At 63.4% G+C, this 19,661-nt stretch overlaps 1 protein-coding gene across 1 annotated transcript in view; it reads right to left on the bottom strand.

Annotated features, from left to right (window-relative positions):
* Positions 1–9,882: 9,882 nt before the first annotated feature.
* Positions 9,883–19,661, bottom strand: part of PRRX2 (paired related homeobox 2) — a 36,070-nt gene continuing 26,291 nt past the window's right edge. Inside the window, exons 2-4 of the mRNA XM_070066608.1 lie at positions 11,979–12,163; positions 11,038–11,216; positions 9,883–10,248 (exon numbers count right to left, since the gene is read on the bottom strand). Of these exons, the coding sequence (XP_069922709.1) occupies positions 10,113–10,248; positions 11,038–11,216; positions 11,979–12,163 (500 nt within the window). The 3' untranslated portion in view covers positions 9,883–10,112. The remainder of the gene's footprint in view (positions 10,249–11,037; positions 11,217–11,978; positions 12,164–19,661) is intronic.

The following is a 19,661-nucleotide window of genomic DNA, read 5'->3' as shown; positions in this document are numbered from 1 at the left end:
CTGGTCCAGGGGCTTCCAGAGCCACAGCCCAGGGAGGCAGCTCAGGACTTCTCAGCCCTTGGGGATGGGGCGTGGGGTCAAGGCCAGGGGCCATCTCCTAGGAAGTGGGCGAGCTGGGGTTTGTGCAGACCCCCCCCCCCCAGGGGGACTGAGCTTTCAAATTGTACAAATTTACTGCTGTGCAAGCATTCACGCCCCTCCCCCACATGCCGCAGACAGGCAGAGCTGGCGGCCCCGCCCACCTGGTCCCCGTCCCCCCCAGGTGGCCCCGCCCACCTGGCTCCCCATCCCCCAATGCCTGCAGCCCCGCCCTCCTGGCTCCATGTCCCCCCAAGTGGCCCCCCCAGGGCTCCCTGCCCTAGTGGATTTCTTTGCACCCTCGGTGTGGGAGGCACAGGTGAGGGTGGACAGAGGGGCCAACTCCTCAGCCCTGGGTGCTGGTCTCCGAGGCCAGGTTGGGACTTGGGTTTGGGGGCCTCTCTGCATCCCAGGAGGAGAGATCAACCCCTTCCGATTCTGGAAGGGCTGAGCTTGGGGAGTCCTGGAAGAGGGGGTGTCTATTGGTGGAAACCCAAGCAGGCTTCCCAAGGGAGGCAGCCTGGAGGGGGGTGGGACTGCTAATAGGCACTCACAGGTGATGGTCAACAGCATGGGGTTAGGGACCACGGAAAAGCCCAAAGAGGAAAATCAACTCCTGTGCTAGCACCAGACCCAGGCGAGCCCCAGGGTCCACATGCGTCGCCGGGCAGAACTCCTGTTGTCCTGTTAACCTTCCTTGGCCTCCTCACCATCAAGGGGACGGGGTCCCGAGTCCCTGTTGTGCCCCCGGCAGGGCTGTTGAGTGAATGTCCGGGGGTGGGGGGGTCACACAACAACTGTGCGCATAAATTCAGTGCACAGACGCGGGCTGTGTCGTCCTGGTGGGCGGTAACGCTCGCCGGGGATGCCTGGGCCCCGGGGAGCCGCAGGTGCAGGTCACGGAGGCTTTCTCCATGACACGTCTACACTGCCTCCCAGGGCTGTCAGGGGCCAGGAACGCGGATTCTAAAGGCACCCTGCTGCGCATCATCCCTTGTTGTCAGCCCTTGCTCCTGGCTAATTAGTTTTGCAGACTGCGTCAGCCCGAGCGGTGCTCTCAGGGGCGGGGGGCACCTCGGCACAGCCACCCCGAGCACGCCCATTTCCGTCCAGGGGCAGGCACTCAGCCGGGCAGTGACATGCTGCTCGAGCTGTCCACGTCCCACAGCCGCGTTCCTGGGTTCCAGACCCGGCCCCAGCTCCGGACTCCAGCTTCCCGCTAGGCAGACCCGGGGCGGGGGGAGAGGCGATGGCTCACGGAGCTGGGCTTCCAGCCACCCATGTGGGAGACCGGCCCAGTGTGGTCATTTGGGGAATGAACCAGCAGGGGGAGCACCCCTCCCATTCTCTGCTCAAATAAGTAAGTAAGCAATTAAATTTGTAAGAAGTGCATCTCTAGAAGTACAGCTACGGGGAGAGAACAAGGGGTGTTACTAAGGCTGCGCCATATTTCGTGTCCTCCAAACAGATGGTTTCAGCTTGAACAGGATTCCTAGTTTTGTCCTTGTTGGTGCCCAAGTAGAGAGACTCAAGCGCGCATATGAAGAACAGAGGCCACCCACGATCCCCCCCACCCACCCCAGGAAACCCCACTCACGCCTTGTGTATGACTTCCCAGGCCTTTTTATGTTTTACTGTGCGTATGAAATCCATACGAGGGTGCTTCAAAGAACGTGTGCAAAACCGGAATGGAAAGACAAGCTAATTTGGTGCAAGCACTTTGGAAGCCCACGAAGGGTTTTTTTCATCATATACATTTGCCATGAAATTTTAAAATATTTAATTCATTTATTTATTTTAAAATCAAAACTACACAGAGAGGGAGAGAGACAGAATCTTCCATCTGCTGGTTTGCACCTGACATGGCCACAATGGCTACGGCTGGGCCAGGCCAAAGCCAGGAGCCAGGAGCTTCTTCCCGGTCCCCCATGTGGGTGCAGGGGCCCAAGGACTCGGGCCATCCTCCACTGCTTTCCCAGGCCACAGCAGAGAGCTGGACAGGAAGAGGAGCAGCCGGGACTAGAACCTGTGGCCCATGTGGGATGCGGGCATCAGGCAGACATTACCTGCTCTGTCACACCAGCCCCTGCCGTGAACTTTAAGAAACAAAATAAACTTGCTTTGAATTCCATTTTCCCGTGCACATTCCATGTGTGTAACATAATCGACAAATGACGGGCGTGTGCCAACGAGTGGGGCTGCTTCCCGCTTCACCTCTGACCCCGCGCCCCCTCTCCTCCCGCTCAAAATAGATTCGAAAGAGATATTGAGAGGCAGAGAGAGAGAGAGAGAGAGAGAGAATCTTGTCCAGTGATTCAGTCCTCAGATGCCCGAGACAGCTGGGGCTGGGACAGCCAGGAGCCGGAACCCCACCCAGGTCTCCCACGCGGGTGGGAGGGGCCCAGCACGCTCTGTCTCTGGGTGCGTTAGCAGGCAGCTGGAATTGGAGTGGAGCTGGGACTTGAACCCGCACCCCCACATAAGCACGCAGCACCCCCCAGTGGCCTCTTAAGTGCTGGGCCAAGCGCCAGCCCCGACTCCCTGTGGTGTCACTGGGAAGCTCCTTGGGGCTGCCGCTGCGCGTCCTCATGCGGTGGCTTGTGCCAGCCAAGAAGCCCTGGAACAGCCGCATTAATTCAGAAAGCGGTGGGATTTTTCTTTCCACGTCTCCCACACAGCATTGTAACAGAGAACCATACCTAGGTATGACAGCTGCTAACTGTGCAGAATTTGATTCCATGTTTGAAAAGCTGGCACAGCATCGCCACGCTCACCAGAGTGGCTTTTCCCGGGGCAGGTGGGAGGGCGCCCCTGCAGCAGGCGACGGGGTGGGGGCGTGGCGGGGAGGGCACTGGGGCACCTGGGGGAGGGGCTGAGGTGGGGAGAAGCCTGGCCTGGGGGGCCCTGGGGAGCCATCGCAGGGGTTAAGCAGGGGAGAGGCGTGGACACCAGCGTGCGGTATGTGCAGAGCGGCCCCCAAGGCCAGCGGGCATGCAGCCAGGGGGCTGTGACTGTGGCCTAGCGGACGGCGGAGCCTCCGTGGCGGGCCTGGGGGCTCCGTGGGTGTGGCTTGGGCAAGGACAAGGTGGGCTGCCCGGTCCCGCCCCCAGTGCCCTGGCTCCCCAACACCGCACAGCAGGCGCCACACAGGTAAGCGGCTTAGAGTCTGGGCGCCGCTGAGCTGGGTCCCCTGCTCAGGGTCTCACGAGGTGGCCGTCAAGGCGTCACCCACGCTGGGGCCTCCCGTGAGGCTCAGCGTCAGCCTCCAAGGTCACGGGCACTGCAGGCAGAACCCACTGCCCGCGCCCAGCAGCCCCCCCCCCCCCCCGTCAGCCCCCAGGAAATGGGCTCTCTGCTCTGCATTCAGCTTTCGGGGTCCTCTTCCCATTTGATTACTTTTGTCTACTTGAAAGGCAGAGACAGACATCAGAGACGTCTTCCGTTTGCGGTTCACTCCCAGGGCTGGGGCAAGCCAACGCCAGGAGCCTGGAGCCCTGGCCAGGTCTCCCACGTGGGGGGCAGGGACCCAAGGACCTGAGCCACCAGCACTGCCTCCCAGGGGCACACTGGCCAGAAGCAGGACTCCCCTGTGTGGTACAGGCATCCCAAGCAGAGTCTTTTTTTTAAAGATTTTTATTTATTTATTTGAGAGGTAGAGTTACAGACAGTGAGAGGGAGAGACAGAGAGAAAAGTCTTCCATCCACTGGTTCACTCCCCAAATGGCTCCAATGGCTAGAGATGCACCCATCCAAAGCCAGGAGCCGGGAGCTTCTTCCCGGTCTCCCACGTGGGTGCAGGGGCCCAAGGACTTGGGCCATCTTCTGCTGCTTTCCCAGGCCATAGCAGAGAGCTAGATAGGAAGTAGAGCAACCAGGACTCGAACCAGTGCCCATATGGGATGCCGGCGCTGCAGGTAGAGGATGAACCCACTGCCCCACTGCGCCAGCCCCTCAGGAGGAGTCTTAACCACTGGGCAGCGTGCCTGCCCCGGGGTCTGCCCCCAGAGGCCTCGCCGGCCCCCCTCCAGGGCAACCCCCGCCCCGTGGATTCCACATCAGTCAACTGACGGCGACCTCCCTCCCTGGGAAAAGCCCCCTTCCCCCTTGCCACGTTCTGGCAGCTAAAAGTGAGTCGCAGACTCCACTCATGACAGGAGAGGGCGACACAGGGTTGGGGCTCCCGGGGTGGGAACCGCGAGGCCGGCTTGGAATCTCCCCCGCAAACCGTCTCGCCGGAGCGCCCCTCTGATGCAGGGTACCTGCTCCCGGCCTTATCTTCCAAGCTCAGTGCACTGCTGCTTCCTCCAGCGCATGAGCCAGGACTAACCGAGTTCTCCAACTCGGGGTACAGCACGCAGAGCTGCCACCTGCGACGCCCCCACCCCATATGGGTGCTGGTTCTAATCCCGGCTGCTCCACTTCTTCTTTATTTTTAAAGATTTATTTATTTATTTGAAAGTCAAGAGTTACACAGAAAGAGAAGGAGATGCAGAGGCAGAGAGAGAGAGAGACAGAGAGAGAGAGGTCTTCCATTCGCTGGTTCACTCTCCATTGTCTGCAACGGCTGGAGCTGAGCCGATCTTAAGCCAGGAGCCAGGAGCTTCTTCTGGGTCTCCCATGTGGGTGCAGGGGCCCAAGCACTTGGGCCAACTTCCACTGCTTTTCCCAGGCCACAGCAGAGAGCTGGATCGGAAGTGGAGCAGCCAAGACTTGAACCAACGCCCATATGGGATGCTGGCACTGCAGGCCAGGGCTTTACCCGCTATGCCACAGTGTCGGCCCTGTGCTCCACTTCCGATCCAGCTCTCTGCTAGTGCACCTGGGAAAGCAGCGGAAGATGGCCCAAGTGCTTGGGCCCCTGCACCCAGGTGGGAGATCGGGATAAGGAAGTGAAGCAGTGGATGGAAGATCTCTCTGTAACTTTCAAATAAATCTATTTTAAAAAATTGCTCACAACATAAAGGGAGCCTGGTACCCAGCAAGCGGCAGGACCCTGGGGACTGAGGGATCCCCGGGCAGCTGAGCAGGAGTTCCGGGCTGCGGCCGCAGACAGGGGAGGGCGCGTGGCTTTGAGTGGGGCACTGAGGGACACGCGCGCGCGCACACACACACTCGGACACCAGCTACCCAGAGTGTACCACAGTCATTTCCCTTCCCAGCGTCCGGTCCTGAACGCCCCCAGCAGGGGCAAGGCCAGGAGCAGGGGCTCCGCCCGGGTGGGTGGCAGAGACCCCAGCACTGGGCCGGCACGGCCACTGCTGCCTTAGCGGGGAGCTGGGGTGGAGCCCCGGGGCCGGCCCCTGGGACGTGGGAAAGACTCCCGTGAAAGCGCACCTGTAACCTTCTAAGCGCTCACGGGGGATCCCGCAGCGCTCCCTGCCCGCTCTGTTTTGCAAGGCTGTTTCGTTTCCCTGTGAACTTATTACAGAGACCCCGGCGCCCCGCAGGCTGGGAACCACCCTGAGCTGCACGGTCCTGCCGCCTCGGTCTGGGTTCTCCAGGACCAGCGACCACGCAGCCCGGGCGGCACCGGGAGCCACAGCGCCCCCAGGGGCGGGCTGCAGAAGTGCAGGAGCCCCGGGCAACGCTTTGCAGTGGGTCCCCCAGGACCCCTCAAGATGTGGGCACCCAGGAGGGGGAGGACCTCGACGTGCACACCCCGCACTCCTCCCTGCCTGCTGCGGGGCCACCCACACGGACTGGAGCCCACGGCCCTGTGGGGCAGCCTCTGCTTCCATCCCCCACTGTGCGGAAGGGGAAACTGAGTCCAGCGAAGTGCTTTGCCCAAGGCCTCGAGCCAGAAACTCCGCCCTGGTTTCTCCGGCTTTGGTTTTGGCAAGAGCCGGGCTGCCTGTCCTTCTTCCCTTATGTCACGTAAAAATGGAATGCTGGGGCCGGCGCTGTGGACCAGCGGGTAAAGCCAGAGCCTGCAGTGCCGGCAATCCAGATGGGCGCCGGTTCTAGTCCTGGCTGCTCCTCTTCCAATCCAGCTCTTTACTATGGCCTGGGAAAGCAGTGGAGGCTGGCCCAAGTCCTTGGGCCCCTGCACCCACGTGGGAGACCCAGAAGAAGCTCCTGGCTCCTTGTGGGGAGCAACTCGGACTGGACTGAGTTACTGGAATTAAGACTTATTCTATGCATCTGCTCTCCCACAATATGGCGCTGGGAGAGGAGAAAACAGCTTCTATGCAGCTGCCTCTTACCAACTTGATTGACTGAGCTGCAGGAGCTGATCTTGCTCCTGATTGGAGGAGAGCAGCGTACTCGGCGTGTGAGCAGCCGAGTTAGGATTGGCGGAAGAGGACTATAAAGGAGGAGAGAGATGGCATGCACCAGGAACATCTAAGGGGAACACCTGTGCAGCCCCCGAGAGAGCCGGCCGGTGGTGTGCCGCTCCCCCGCGGAAGTGGGGAATGTGGCAGGGGGAACCGCCCTTCCACGGAGGTGGAAGGGACGGTAGCCAACCCAGGAAGGATCAGCAGCCAACCCGGGAAGGACGGTAGCCAACCCGGGAAGAACCAGCAGCAAACCCGGGGAGGGCCGAGCAGACGAAAGAACAGCGCAGGGTCCTGTGTCGTTCCTCCACGAAGACGGGGAGCGACAGCTCCTGGCTTCGGATTGGCTCAGCTCCAGCCATTGCAGCCATCGGGGGAGTGAACCAGCAGATGGAAGATCTCTCTCTCCTTTCTCTCTGCCTCTCTGTAACTCTGCCTTTCATATAAATAAATAAATAAATAAATATTGTGAAGGAAATGGAAAGCAGTCACCTTAGAGCCCTGTGCTGAGCCCACTGGGCCCCACCCGCCAAGGCAGGCAGGGAGAGGAAGGGGCCCAGTCCCTCCTGTCCCCTCCCAGCCCCCTAGCCCCAGGAGGCCTCTGCACCTGTCCTTAGGACAAACACTGCTGGTCACAGGCCCAGGACACTCGGACCCAGGCCACAGCAGAGAGCCATGGCAGCCACAGCAGGGCTGGCTCTTTCCTGCCTCCCGGGCAGGGCGGCCGGGCGCCCTCAGCTTCCCCGAGCGGCACGTTATCAACCAGAGCGCGGGAGAAGGGACCCTGACAGCCTCCGGTCACACGGCCGTGGGAGCGAACCCCAGCCCTTGGCAAAGCTGGCACTCCTGGCACCGCTGCCAGGCCCCCTCCGGTGGGACCCCCCCCCCACGCCGCCGCAGGCAGCCCCAGCCTGGCGGGGCTTCAGGGTCTCCGGGTGGGGCCGAGAGCTGCCCGGGCGCTGGCACCGCAGGGTCAGCCACCGCCGGCGGCACCAGCTTCTCAAGTCGGGGTGCTGGTTCAGTTCAAGTCTCCGCTGCTCCGCTTCTGAACAGCAGTGGGAGAGCAGCGGACGGCGGCCTGAGTGCTTGCACCCCGGCCACCGCGTGGCAGCCCCGGACGGCTCCTGGAGCTGTGACCGTCTGGGGAGAGAAGCAGCCCACGGGAGCGCTCGCTCTCGCACTCTTTCAAATAAACGAATACATCTTTAAAAAATAAAACCAGCATGGCCAGCGCCGCGGTTCACTAGGCTAATCCTCCACCTTGCGGCACCAGCACACCGGGTTCTAGTCCCGGTCGGGGCGCCGGATTCTGTCCCGGTTGCCCCTCTTCCAGGCCAGCTCTCTGCTGTGGCCCAGGAGTGCAGTGGAGGATGTCCCAGGTGCTTGGGCCCTGCACCCCATGGGAGACCAGGAGGAAGCACCTGGCTGCTGCCATCGGATCAGCGCGGTGCGCCGGCTGCGGCGGCCATTGGAGAGTGAACCAACGACAAAGGAAGACCTTTCTCTCTGTCTCTCTCTCTCACCGTCCACTCTGCCTGTCAAAAAAATAAATAAATAAAAACAGCAGAGACTTGCCATGCCCGCTGTCCAGCCCCGGGACACTGCCGGGCGCCTGGGGCCCTGTCCGTCCGTCCTCAGCTCCCAGGCGCTGTCTCCCAGGTGAAGAGGCGAGTCCGAGCAGGGAGGAGCCTGGCCCCAGCTCTGTCTGGAGGGGAGAACAGGGCAGCCTCTTCCAGAAGCTTCCGCCAGGCAGGCCCGGGGTCCAGTGTCTTTCTCCTGGAGGCTGCTGTGTGCCGGGCCTGCCGCTGCCTGAGAGACGCTTCTGGTGCCTGTCTCGGGGCCTTCCCACGTGCTGTGCCCTTAACAAGAAACACGGTTCTGCCCCCGCTCTTTGCCTGGTAGATTGTTTGTTTTTGACAGGCAGAGTGGACAGTGAGAGAGAGAGACAGAGAGAAAGGTCTTCCTTTGCCGTTGGTTCACCCTCCAATGGCCGCCACGCCGGCGCGCTGCAGCCAGCGCACCGCGCTGATCCGAAGGCAGGAGCCAGGTGCTTCTCCTGGTCTCCCATGGGGTGCAGGGCCCAAGGGCTTGGGCCATCCTCCACTGCACTCCCTGGCCACAGCAGAGAGCTGGCCTGGAAGAGGGGCAACCGGGACAGAATCCGGCGCCCCGATCAGGGGACTAGAACCCGGTGTGCCGGCGCCGCTAGGCAGAGGATTAGCCTAGTGAGCCATGGCGCCGGCTGCCTGGTAGATTGTTTATCCTCTCTCACACACCTCCTGCCCCCACCTGGGCCCCAGAGCCACGCCCCTCCCAGCCTCAGTCATCACCTGTTTGGTGCAGCCCTCTCAGAGGGTCCGTCACCTGCTCTCCCATCCCCCAGACCTGGGGCAGGGCCCTGGGCGCACAGCAAGGCTCTCCTATTTTCTCAGTAAATGCACATGAATGGAGGCCCAGACAGCACTTACCAAGGCCAAGGTCAAACAAGCAGGACCCCCCCCCCCCCAACAGGGCCAGGGCGGGGAGGCCGAGTGCCCACGCTCGCCCGCTGACCGGAGTCCCCGCTGCCACCAGGGCAGGAGCCGCCCCGTCCCCGGACCGGGGAGCAGCAGTGCTGGGGCCACAGCTCCAGGTCCCCCAGGGTGGACTTCCAGGAGGAGCAGGACTGGGGGTATTTGGGGAGGCGCCTGGGATGGGAGGAAGCCCCACGTCACTCGGACCCGGGACCTCCCTCGGGCCAGGATTTGGGGCGGCTCCTGCCTATTCGCCACTGCTGGGACTTTGGGGACCCTGCGGTGGGTGGCGGGGGGAAGGCAGACGGGGGCACTCGCCCAGCTCCAGGGTGCCGCCTCCCCCCACCCACATGGCTCCTGGCGCTGTCCTACCTCCTGGGGCTGGGCAGGGGCCCTGTTGACCAGTGGGCGTGCCCCTGAGAGGGTGGCACAGGGCCAGGGGGAGGGGGCTGGCCTCATCCGCAGACCCCACTGATGTCACCCCCATTTCCGCCTGTGCACGGGTGGGCTGGGGGCCCGGGGACGTCCGCTGGGAGGGGACCCCTCCTCTGGCCAGGCCTGCACCCCATCTTCCCGGCTGCATGCTGGGCCCTCCAGGGGAAAATACCGGAAAGGCTCCTCGCAGGACAGAGGGATTCGGATCCTGCTCCTGCCCCACGCCCTGTCGCTCAGTCCAGGAGCCCCCAACCACGTCCAGCGGCAGAACAAGGTCCCCTGGACCGCTGGGGTGCCCTTGGGACCCGGGATGGGAGAAGGGTCAGGACAGGTGCTGTTCCCACCCCACTGCCGTCCGAGGCCTGCAGGGGGCAGAAGACGCATTCCGTGGGAGGGCACCGTGGCGGCCTGGGTCTGAGCCAGCCCAGGGCGGGTTCCACGGCTGCCCCAGGCAGAGCCAGGTGTGGGCGTGGCTGGGTGGGGCACCGCGGGCTCCCAGCTCCCCCTGAGCAGCCACCACCGCTTCTGCCCTCATCCACCCTCCCGCAACTTCTTGGGACTGGAAAAAAAAAAAAAAACGGTTTTATTTCTTAAAGACAAAAGCTCTCGCGTTTTAATACACAAAGTAGTGAGGTCCTTGGCGCCTCCGGGCCCAGCCGCTCCACGGGGGGGCGGCACCCTCCAGGGGCCGTGGATGGGGCGCCGGGGCCACAGCAGCCTCTGGGGCTCAGGAGTCTGTCGGGAGGGAGAGGCCGGGTGAGAATCCCTTCCGTGCACCTGCTCTCTCCTCCACTGTGGGCGGGGCTGGCCCTCAGTTCACGGTGGGCACCTGGCTGTGGTGGAGACTGAATTCCTTGGCCTTGAGACGGAGGCTGGCGATGCTGTTGGCCATGTTGACCCCTGGGGTGGCGGGGCCCGAACCCCCAGGGCTGTAGGGGGTCACGGAGCTGGGGGCGACAGGAACACAAGGACACACGGGTGAGGCTGGCCCGCGGCTGCCGCTGACTGCCAGTGCCTGTTGGTTCTGGACTCCGGCCGCTGGCCCTCCTGCCCCCGCCCCTCCCCCCAAGCTTGCTCTCCTGGGGGGCTCTGTCTGGGGCGGGGCAGCCAGATCTGGGAGGAGCTGGACTGTCTACCTGCTGCTGAGAGCAGTGTCCGGCGGTTCCCGAGGACTGGCCCTGGGCCTCCCCGGCCGGGCGGGCGGGGTGCAGCACACACCGCACTGGGGTGCTTCTGGGTCCCTCCCCTGCAGGGGGCGAGGGCCAGGGTCCCACAGCCGCCTGCTTCCATCCCTGCCTCCCACGGGACCCTGGATCCAGAGCAGCCGCCCACACAGGCGAGGAGCAGCTGATGCCCCCTGGAGTTCTGGGGTCCGGTGAGTCCCCCCAGCTCCCCGGCATCTCCCCCTGCCTTCCAGCCCCAGGCGTGGCTCACGGCTCAGGGCTGCCATTTCTTCCGCCCTCCCAGACTCAGTCTCTCGTCTGGAGCTTGACACAGGTGCCCCGGGCGCACACCGGGGCTCACGTGCACACACACACACACACACACACGCTCCTGTGTGCCACGTCGACAAGACACGTGAACACGCATGCACACTCCAACGACACCCACTTGCACAGGTCACGAACACACACTCTCGGCGCACGCGCACACACACCCCCACTCCCCACCCCTCTCTGGACCCCAGACCCAGGCCCCCTGGGCCCCCTCCCGAGCCGTGGGGCTCCCGCTCTCACCTGTAGGGGGATGAGGCCGTCCAGGAGAGATAATCGGGGCTCAGGGCCGTGGGCCGGGGGGCCACCGGCTGCTCCATGGCGGCCTCCTGGCTGTAGGACTTGAGCAGCGAGGCGGAGCGGTTGGCCAGCATGGCCCGCTCGTTCCGGCGGAACTTGGCACGGCGGTTCTGAAACCAGACCTGGGGCACGAGGGTGGTGGGAGGGTGCGCGGGGGCGGCAGAGGGGACGCCCAGCCCTCGCAGGCCGGGGGTGTGCACCTGCCCCACCACAGCCCCGGGCGAGCAGCACCCCTGGGAACCTCGGTTTTCTAATCTGTAAAACGGGGGCAGCCCAGGGGCCGGTGCGGGTCTCAGCTCTCTGCTCCTGACCCAGCTTGCTGCTAATGCGCCTGGGAAAGCAGCGGAGGAGGGCCCAAGGACTGGGGCCCTGCACCCGCGTGGGAGACCTGGATGGAGCTCCAGGCTCCCGCCTTCTGCCTGGCCCAGCCCTGGGCATTGCAGCCCTCTGGGGGAGTGAACCAGCGGGTGGAAGATCTCTTTCCCCCTCTCTCTAACTCGGCCTGGCGCAGAGGGCGTGGAGGCAGGGTGGACGGCCGGCCGGAGTAAAGGGTGAGGGCCATCAGCCCCGGCCTGGGGCTTTAATGAGTGGTGGGACAGACGCTGGTGCTGGGGACTTGAAAACCGGTTTCATTCCCGAAAATCCTCTGAGCCAGGCACTCCTCTAAGCGCGCTGCCAAAAACATGTCGCCTTCCGTGACCGTAAGACCCCCCCCCGCCCCGAAACAGACCCCCGTGACCCTCATCCTACAAGGGGGAGTCCCAGGAACAGAGAGGCTAAGGAACCCACCCAGGTGGCACAGCCAGCAAGGGGCGGAGCTCCGACCTGAGGCTCTGCCCTGGCAGCCCCGACGGGCAGGTGCGGCCCCGCGACCCCGCGCTCACCTGCACGCGCGCCTCGCTGAGGTTGACGCGCCGCGCCAGCTCCTCGCGCACGAAGGCGTCGGGGTAGTGTGTGCGCTCAAACACGCGCTCCAGCGCCTGCAGCTGGCTGCTGTTGAACGTGGTGCGGTTCCGCCGCTGCTTCTTCCGCTTGGCCGCGCCGCCGCGCCCGGGGCTGGGACACTCGCCTGCGGAGGGGCGGGGGCGGGCGGTCAGCAGGTGCCTGCGGAGCCCAGGCCTGGCCGGGTCGCCCAGCGCCAGTGCTGGGGGACGGGGGCAGGGGCTCCATCCCGCGGTGAGTTTGCAGTGCGCCTGCGTCCCCTGTACCCGGCGGGGGAGGGGGAGGCGCCGACCCAGGGTCAGGAGCAGGATCTGGTTACTCCCCACTCTCGCCCCTCCCTCACTTCTTCACCTCCTATGTGCCCAGCTAGACCCCGGGGGCGGGGCATGACTGACAAGCCCCCAGGCCCTCCCCCGTGGTGCCCAAAGGTGGAGACTGGGACAGGGTGCCACAGGGCCACGCTTCCTCGGAGACAATGCCTCACGGAGGGGAGGGCCGAGCGGGCAGCTGCGTGTCCCCAGCACCTGCGTGTCCCCAGCACCTGTCCCCAGCACCTGAGTGTCCCCAGCACCTGGCCAGGCTCTGGGGCCCGGCACGGCCGCCTGGCGTCACCGTTTGTTGTTGGATGGTAATAAGAAGAACACCAACAAGCAATGGGAGGGGCCAAGGTTCCGAGCGCCCAAGGTGAGGACAGACAGAGGGGGAGGCGGGCAGGGTGGGTGCCGGCGGGGGCTGGCGGAGGCTCAGAGCCCGCCTGTGGCACAGAGGAAGCAGCCCTGGGCACACAGCGGTCAGCACCTTCCCAATAATGGTCACCTTCTGGGCCCGTCCTGTCCCTTGTGGGGGTGGGGGTGGGGAACCGAGTGAGAAGTGTTCAGCTACGATTCCCACATTAAAATATCAGCCAGGGGTGAAACTGCTGACCTTCACCCCCGCTCCGGGATTCAGTTCGTCGCCCCCTCCTCCAGGGAGCCCTCCCTGATCACCCGAGTCCACAGTGAGCCCCCCTCCCTCTGAAAGCTCACCCAGCACTGGGAACCCATGCCACCCAGCCTAGCGCCACCTCACCTATCTGGTTCTCTTATAAAAATGTATAGTTTAGGCCGGTGCCGTGGCTCACTAGGCTAATCCTCCGCCTGTGGCGCCGGCACCCCAGGTTCTAGTCCCGGTTGGGGCACCGGTTCTGTCCCAGTTGCTCCACATCTCTCTGCTGTGGCCCGGGAGTGCAGTGGAGGATGGCCCAGGTCCTTGGGCCCTGCACCCCATGGGAGACCAGGAGAAGCACCTGGCTCCTGGCTTCGGATTGGCGCAGCACGCCGGCCACAACGCGCTGGCTGTAGCGGCCACTTGGGGGGTGAACCAACGGAAAAAAGAAGACCTTTCTCTCTGTCTCTCTCACTAACTCTGCCTGCCAAGAAAAAAAATGTATAGTTTAATAAGAAAGTAAAATCACTGTCACAGTAACAGCTTCAAACCCCGAAGGGTACAGAGGGAGACGCAGAGTTCCCAGCCCCCCGCCCCATGGTCTCCAAGATTACAATATAAAATCAGGAGCCGGTGCTGTGGCACAGCAGGTAAAACCGCCATCTGCAGCTCCAGCATCCATGTGGGCGCCGGTTCGAGTCCCGGCTGCTCCACTTCCAGTCCAGCTCTCTGCTGTGCTCGGGAAGGCAGTGGAGGACGGCCCAAGTGCACCCTGCACCCATGTGAGAGACCCGGAAGAAGCTCCTGGCTTTGGCCTGGCCCAGGCCCTGCTGTTATGGCCATTTGGGGAGTGAACCGGCAGATGGAAGACCTCTCTCTCTCCCTCTCTCTCTCTCTGATTCTGACTTTCAAACAAATAAATGAAAAAATCTTAAAAAACTCTAATTCAAAAACTTTTAAAAAAGGTTTATTTATTTGGAAGTCAAGAGTTACACACAGAGAGAGAGGAGGGGGGGAGAGAGAGAGAGAGAGAGAGAGAGAGAGAGAGGTCTTCCATCCACTGGTTCACTCCCCAGATGGCTGCAACGGCCGGCGCTGCGCTGATCCGATGGCAGGAGCCAGGTGCTTCTCCCATGGGGTGCAGGGCCCAAGCACTCGGGCCATCCTCCACTGCACTCCCGGGCCACAGCAGAGAGCTGGACTGGAAGAGGAGCAACCTGGATTCGAACCAGCGTCCATATGGGATGGCAGCACTGCAGGCGGTGGCTTACCTGCTACGCCCCAGCGCTGGCCCCTCTTATTCAAAAACTTAACAAGCATGAGACCATGCTGCACACACTGGTGCCTCAACTCGCCTGTGCTTTTATTATCATTATTTACTGAGAGGGAGGGAGGGAGGGAGGGAGAGAGGGAGAGAGAGAGAGAGAGAGAACGAGAGAACGAGCGCCCAGTCACTGGTTCACTCCCCAAACGTCAGTGCCAGCCTGCCTGGGGCGGAAGCCAGGTCTCCCACGTGGGCGGCAGGAACACGGCCACTGCCTCGCGGGGTGTGCACCGGCCGGGAGCTGGGTCAGAGCCGGGCATCCTGGTGCCTGGGGGGACCCCGCCCGCTCCTTCCCCGCACCTGCAGGAACCATTCTTAGAATTAGCTGTTGGTTTTCGCAGTCACGCGTGTTCCCGCTCCCTCTGCTGCGGAGAGTGCCGCCCCCACCCGCCCCACGCGCACGCCCACGCACTCGCCGCGCCTTGGCTCCCCGCCCCCGCCGGTGCGCCGCGCTCCCCACGCGCACTCCCACGCCCTCCCCACGCCCACGCCCTCACTGCCTCCTCAGCTCCCCGCCCCCGCCGCTGCGCTCCCAGTGCGCCAGCCCCGCGGACGGGCCCGGGGCGCGTTCCCGGCCTTCAAAACTGAGGCCACAGGAAGCTTTTGGCCGCGCGTGTCCGGCACAGACCCCTAGAAGCCGAGCTCCAGGGCCCCGCAGGCTCGTGCCGCCCTGCGTTCCCACGCGCACGCACACGCACACGCACGCGCGGGCGCCTTGGCGCCCTGCCCCCGCCCTGCGTCCCCATGCGCTGTCGGCCCACAGAGCGCATGGCGGGGCTTGCGGCTCCTGTTTTTGTCCCACGGCCACTGTGTCCCCGTGTGCTCTGCGCACAGCCGGCCGTGTGGTCACTGTCCGGTTTCTGCGGTTCTAGCACACTCCATGCTGCCGCAGGGCCCTGCCCTTGAACTGACAGCCGCAGGTTAGCAGAGCTCAGGGGCTCTGGAGGCCCCGACTGGCGGGGGCTTAGGTTACATCGGTCCGAGGAGCAGGGCCTGGCCTGGGGGCGAAGAAGCCGGGTCCCACCCCGTGTAGCTGGGCTTCCTCCACGGCTCCAGCTCCACCCCCAGCTTCCTGCAGACCCCGGAGGCTGTGGTGATGTTCAAGTAATTGGGTCCCTGAGCGCCGGGGATCAAGCTCCTGGCGTCTCCGGCTACAGCCGGGCCCCATCCCTGCCACTGGAGGCATCTGGGGGGATGAACCAGCGGCTGGGCGCTCTGTCTCTCTCCTGGCGTCTCCGGCTACAGCCGGGCCCCATCCCTGCCACTGGAGGCATCTGGGGGGATGAACCAGCGGCTGGGCGCTCTGTCTCTCTCGGCCTCTCAAAGCTTGCTCCATGGGGCTAGCAAAGGGTCGCGCCTGTGCGGGTGGGGGCTGCCCGCCTGCAGGAACCAGGGAGGGTGCCCTGGTTCAGGGTGACCTTGGGACAACGACCTTGAAGCAGGGTTTGAACCGGTGGCTGTCGGCCAAGGGCACTTTTGCCCCGGGACACGGTTTTGAGTGGGGCGCGGCTGGCGAGGATCTGGCGGCAGGCCCCTCTCCGTGCCCGGCGCAGGCCTCCGCCTCCGGGGCTCGCGCGGTCCAGACTGTAGTTCGCCTGGCTCAGACACAGCACGGGGAGGGAGCCCACGCTCAGTCCGTGTCGCCTCCAGGGAAACACTGGCAAGCATGCATGAGACAGAGCGGGGCGGGGAAGGCGGGGGGGGGGGCACAGCCGTCACTCCTCACCCCTTCCCCAGGAGAAGGCCAAGGCGGCTGAGCGCGAGAGCGAGCCATGGGGCCTGGGTACCTCTCTCGCTCTCTCGCTCTCTCGCTCGGCTCCCGCCTCCGCCCCCTTGATGGAGACAAACTTTAAACCGGAACGGCAAGGCCGCGGGTGCTGCAAACCCGGCGGTGCGCCACGGATTGAAGGTAGGCATGGAAGCTTCTGGAACGCCCACCAGCCCAGAGCCTGATCTCCGCCCTCCTCCAGCCGACGCCGTTTGGGCACACGACCAACGCAGGAGGCATTTGCAGCCAAAAAAGGAGATTTTTGGGGGAAGTTTCTGAGCAACTCAGACCTGGGGGGCGTTCAGATAAAATGCACGCGGCAGCCTTCGCTGGCCAAGCGGGCACCGGAAGCAGCCGTTCCGCTCCGCTCCGGTACCGGAGACGCCCGCGCGCGGCGTCGTGGGGCCCAAACCTTCATGCAGAGGTGCTGTGGGCCCCTCCCCACGCCGACACCAGCCGGGCTCCACAGCGGGTCCCAAACCAGCTCCCTCCGGGGTCACAGGGCCGCTGGGATGGGACACACCCGACCGAAGCTGGTCATGCCCCCAGCCCCGCACCACCAGGGAAACTGAGGCTGTGTCTCTCCCAAGGCCGTGCGGCTGGGACAGGAACCCACGTCTGTCACAGCTCAGCAGGCCAAGGCTGGAGCTCACGGGCAGGGCGTCTGTTCCTGTGGTCACCTCGAAGCTAGGCACGGGGACATGAGGGGTCTAGCACATGTCCCAGGCCCTGCCCCCAGAGCCCAAGCTCCGGGAGATGCCGCCGTCTTCTCCCAGGTGCAGGAGCCCCGGCCTCCATCCCAGCCCACGGACGGGCACCCTGGGAGCTGGGCGAGGCAGCGGCCCCCAGGGGACACCGGGTTGCTGGAGCTGGCGCCAGGGGCAGTCAGTGCTGGCTGAATGGTCACCCCCATATCAGACAGCGCCCGGCAGGGCCTAGGAAGTGAGGGGCACGGGGGTGCAGGGGACGGGAGGAGAAACTCCCAAGGCTGTGTCACATGGTGGGGCAGCCACAGGTGGCAGCCTGTCTTCAGAAAAGCTGCTGCAGAGGACTGCAAACGCCTCCCACCCAGGGAAGGGAAGCATGCTTGAGGTGATGGGTATACCAGTTGCCCCATCTGCTCTCCCGCCTGTTGGACGTCCCCCTGGGGGCTAGTGCTGGGCTGCTGCTTGGAACCCCAGCATCCCGCATCAGAGCCCCGGCTCCATCTCGCATGCTCTGCTTCCGATCCAACTCCCTGTTACTGCACCTGGCCCGGCAGCAGAGGGCGCCCCAAGTGCTTGGGCCCTGCTGCCCGTGTGGGAGACCCAGATGGAGTTCCGGGCTCCTGGCTTCAGCCTGGGCCAGCCCTGGCTGCTGCAGGCACTTGGGGAGTGACCAGCAGATGGAAGATCCCCCCCCCTCCCTCTCTCTCTCTCTCTCTCCCTCTCCCTCCCCACTCTCTGTTGCTGTATCTTTTTTTAATATATATTTTTTATTTTTATTTTTGATAGGCAGAGTGGACAGTGAGAGAGAGAGAAAGAGAGAAAGGTCTTCTTTTTGCCGTTGCTTCACCCTCCAATGGCCGCCGCGGCTGGTGCACTGCGGCCGGCGCACCGCGCTGATCCGATGGCAGGAGCCAGGTGCTTCTCCTGGTCTCCCATGGGGTGCAGGGCCCAAGCACTTGGGCTATCCTCCACTGCACTCCCTGGCCACAGCAGAGAGCTGGCCTGGAAGAGGGGCAACCGGGACAGAATCCGGTGCCCCGACCAGGACTAGAACCCGGTGTGCTGGCGCTGCAAGGTGGAGGATTAGCCTGTTGAGCCGCGGCACCAGCACTGTATCTTTCAATTAAGTGTTTTTGTTTTTGTTTTTTAAAGAAATGCCCCCCTCGCCCCATAAACAGGACAAGAGTGTTTCAAAAAGTCCACGGGAAGACGGGATTAGGGAGGAGGCACTGAGCCCGCCGTCTAGCGCGCACACCCGCGGCTGAGCGCCCGAGCCGACGGCCGCTCCCGCTCTGCTGCAGCTTCCTGGGGAGGCGGGGAGGGCGGTGCAAGTGACCGGGCTCCCGGCACCCACCAGGGAGACCAGACTGCTTCCTCCGCGTGGCTGCAGCCCCCGCCCAGCCCCAGCCACCGTGAGCCTCTGGGGGAGTGAGCCCGCAGCGGGGAGCCCTCCTCTCCCTCTCCCTCTCCCTCCCCCTCCCTCTCTCTCCCTCTCTCCCTCTCTGCCTCTCAAATTGAGAAAGGAAGGAAGGGAACTGAAGGGGAGACTGAGTGGGGTGCAGAGCAACTGCAAAGCCCCCTGCAGTCTGTTCATCATATGTGTCTCCCGGGAGAGGTAGAGTTACAGAGAGAGGGACAGAGAGAGAGAGAGAGAGATCTTCCATCCGCTGGTTCACTCCCCAGATGGCTGCAACAGCTGGGGCTGATCTGAAGCCAGGAGCCAGGAGCTTCTTCCAGGTCTCCCACGTGGGTGCAGGGGCCCAAGCACTGGGCCATCTTCTACGGCTTTCCCAGGCCACAGCAGAGAGCTGGATCGGAAGTGGAGCAGCCAGGACTTGAACTGGCACTCATAGGGGATGCCGGCGCCGCAGGCAGAGCATTAACCTACTGTGCCGCCAGGAGCTCTTCAGAGCCCTCGTATGCATGGATTCCGGTGTCTCTGCACCAAAACAGTCGACCTTTCAGTGCCGTTTTCCCGTGAACTTTCAAAGTCCTCTCGTACAAGTGCTGTGCGTCCATCAGCAATAAAAGCAGATGTTGACGCGGGTCCATGCCCCCTAGCAAGGCGGTCCTGTGCTAGCAGCCCCGCTCAGATCCCCCACTCGGGGCTCAGCCTGCAGGCGGTGACCGTGTAGGGTCCGGCGGCCGTCTGTCCCGAGCCACCTCCTGGAACCGTGGGCGGCCACATCCTCCGTGAGCCCGCACTGGGGCTGCAGGCATTTAGAGAACAAATAAACAGTCCCGAGCTGCGGGCGCCTTCGCCGGCCCCTTCCTCTGCCTCTGCCCTCAGGCCGACAGATGCTGGGCCACTCAGCCTGGCTGTGCCCCAAGCTCACAACCACGTACGTTTCCCTGTGATGGAGCGCGAAGCAGGAGCCGCTGCCATCGGAACGGGCCGTTTGGATGCCAGGGCGGGGGCAGGGGAAGAGGCAGTCAGATGGAGGAGGCCTGCCGCGCTTGCTTCTCTAAAACCGAAATTCTATCGTTCCTGATTCCAGTATGACTAAAAATAATAATAATAAGGCGGGAGCCAGTTCCCTGCCATTTCTTTATTTCACACATACCATTGAGTTGGCTGACACTGGCGGGCCCGAGACGTTTAAAAACCAAAAGGTCCAGGGCTCCCCCCGCCCCGCGCCCATGGTTTTTCTTACTCCGTGTAATTTAAGGGCCTAAATAGTCTGGAGGGAATTAACTGCAAATTCTTCCTAAGACAAATAAACCCAGCCTCTTCGCCGCGGCCTTTCTCAAGCTGTTGAGAGACGCGCTCTGTTTTTGCTTCAAACAGCCAGTTTGCGTCTGACCCCGGAGCTGCGGCCAGCTCCAAGCCAAATAAATAACTTTTATTAATTAGCATTTATTCTGACCAAGCAAAGCAGCCCCCGCCCCCGTGCGAGCCCTG

Source organism: Oryctolagus cuniculus, chromosome 1, assembly GCF_964237555.1.
Source record: "Oryctolagus cuniculus chromosome 1, mOryCun1.1, whole genome shotgun sequence".
NCBI classification, from domain to species: domain Eukaryota; kingdom Metazoa; phylum Chordata; class Mammalia; order Lagomorpha; family Leporidae; genus Oryctolagus; species Oryctolagus cuniculus.
This window is presented reverse-complemented; position numbering and strand designations above follow the sequence as displayed.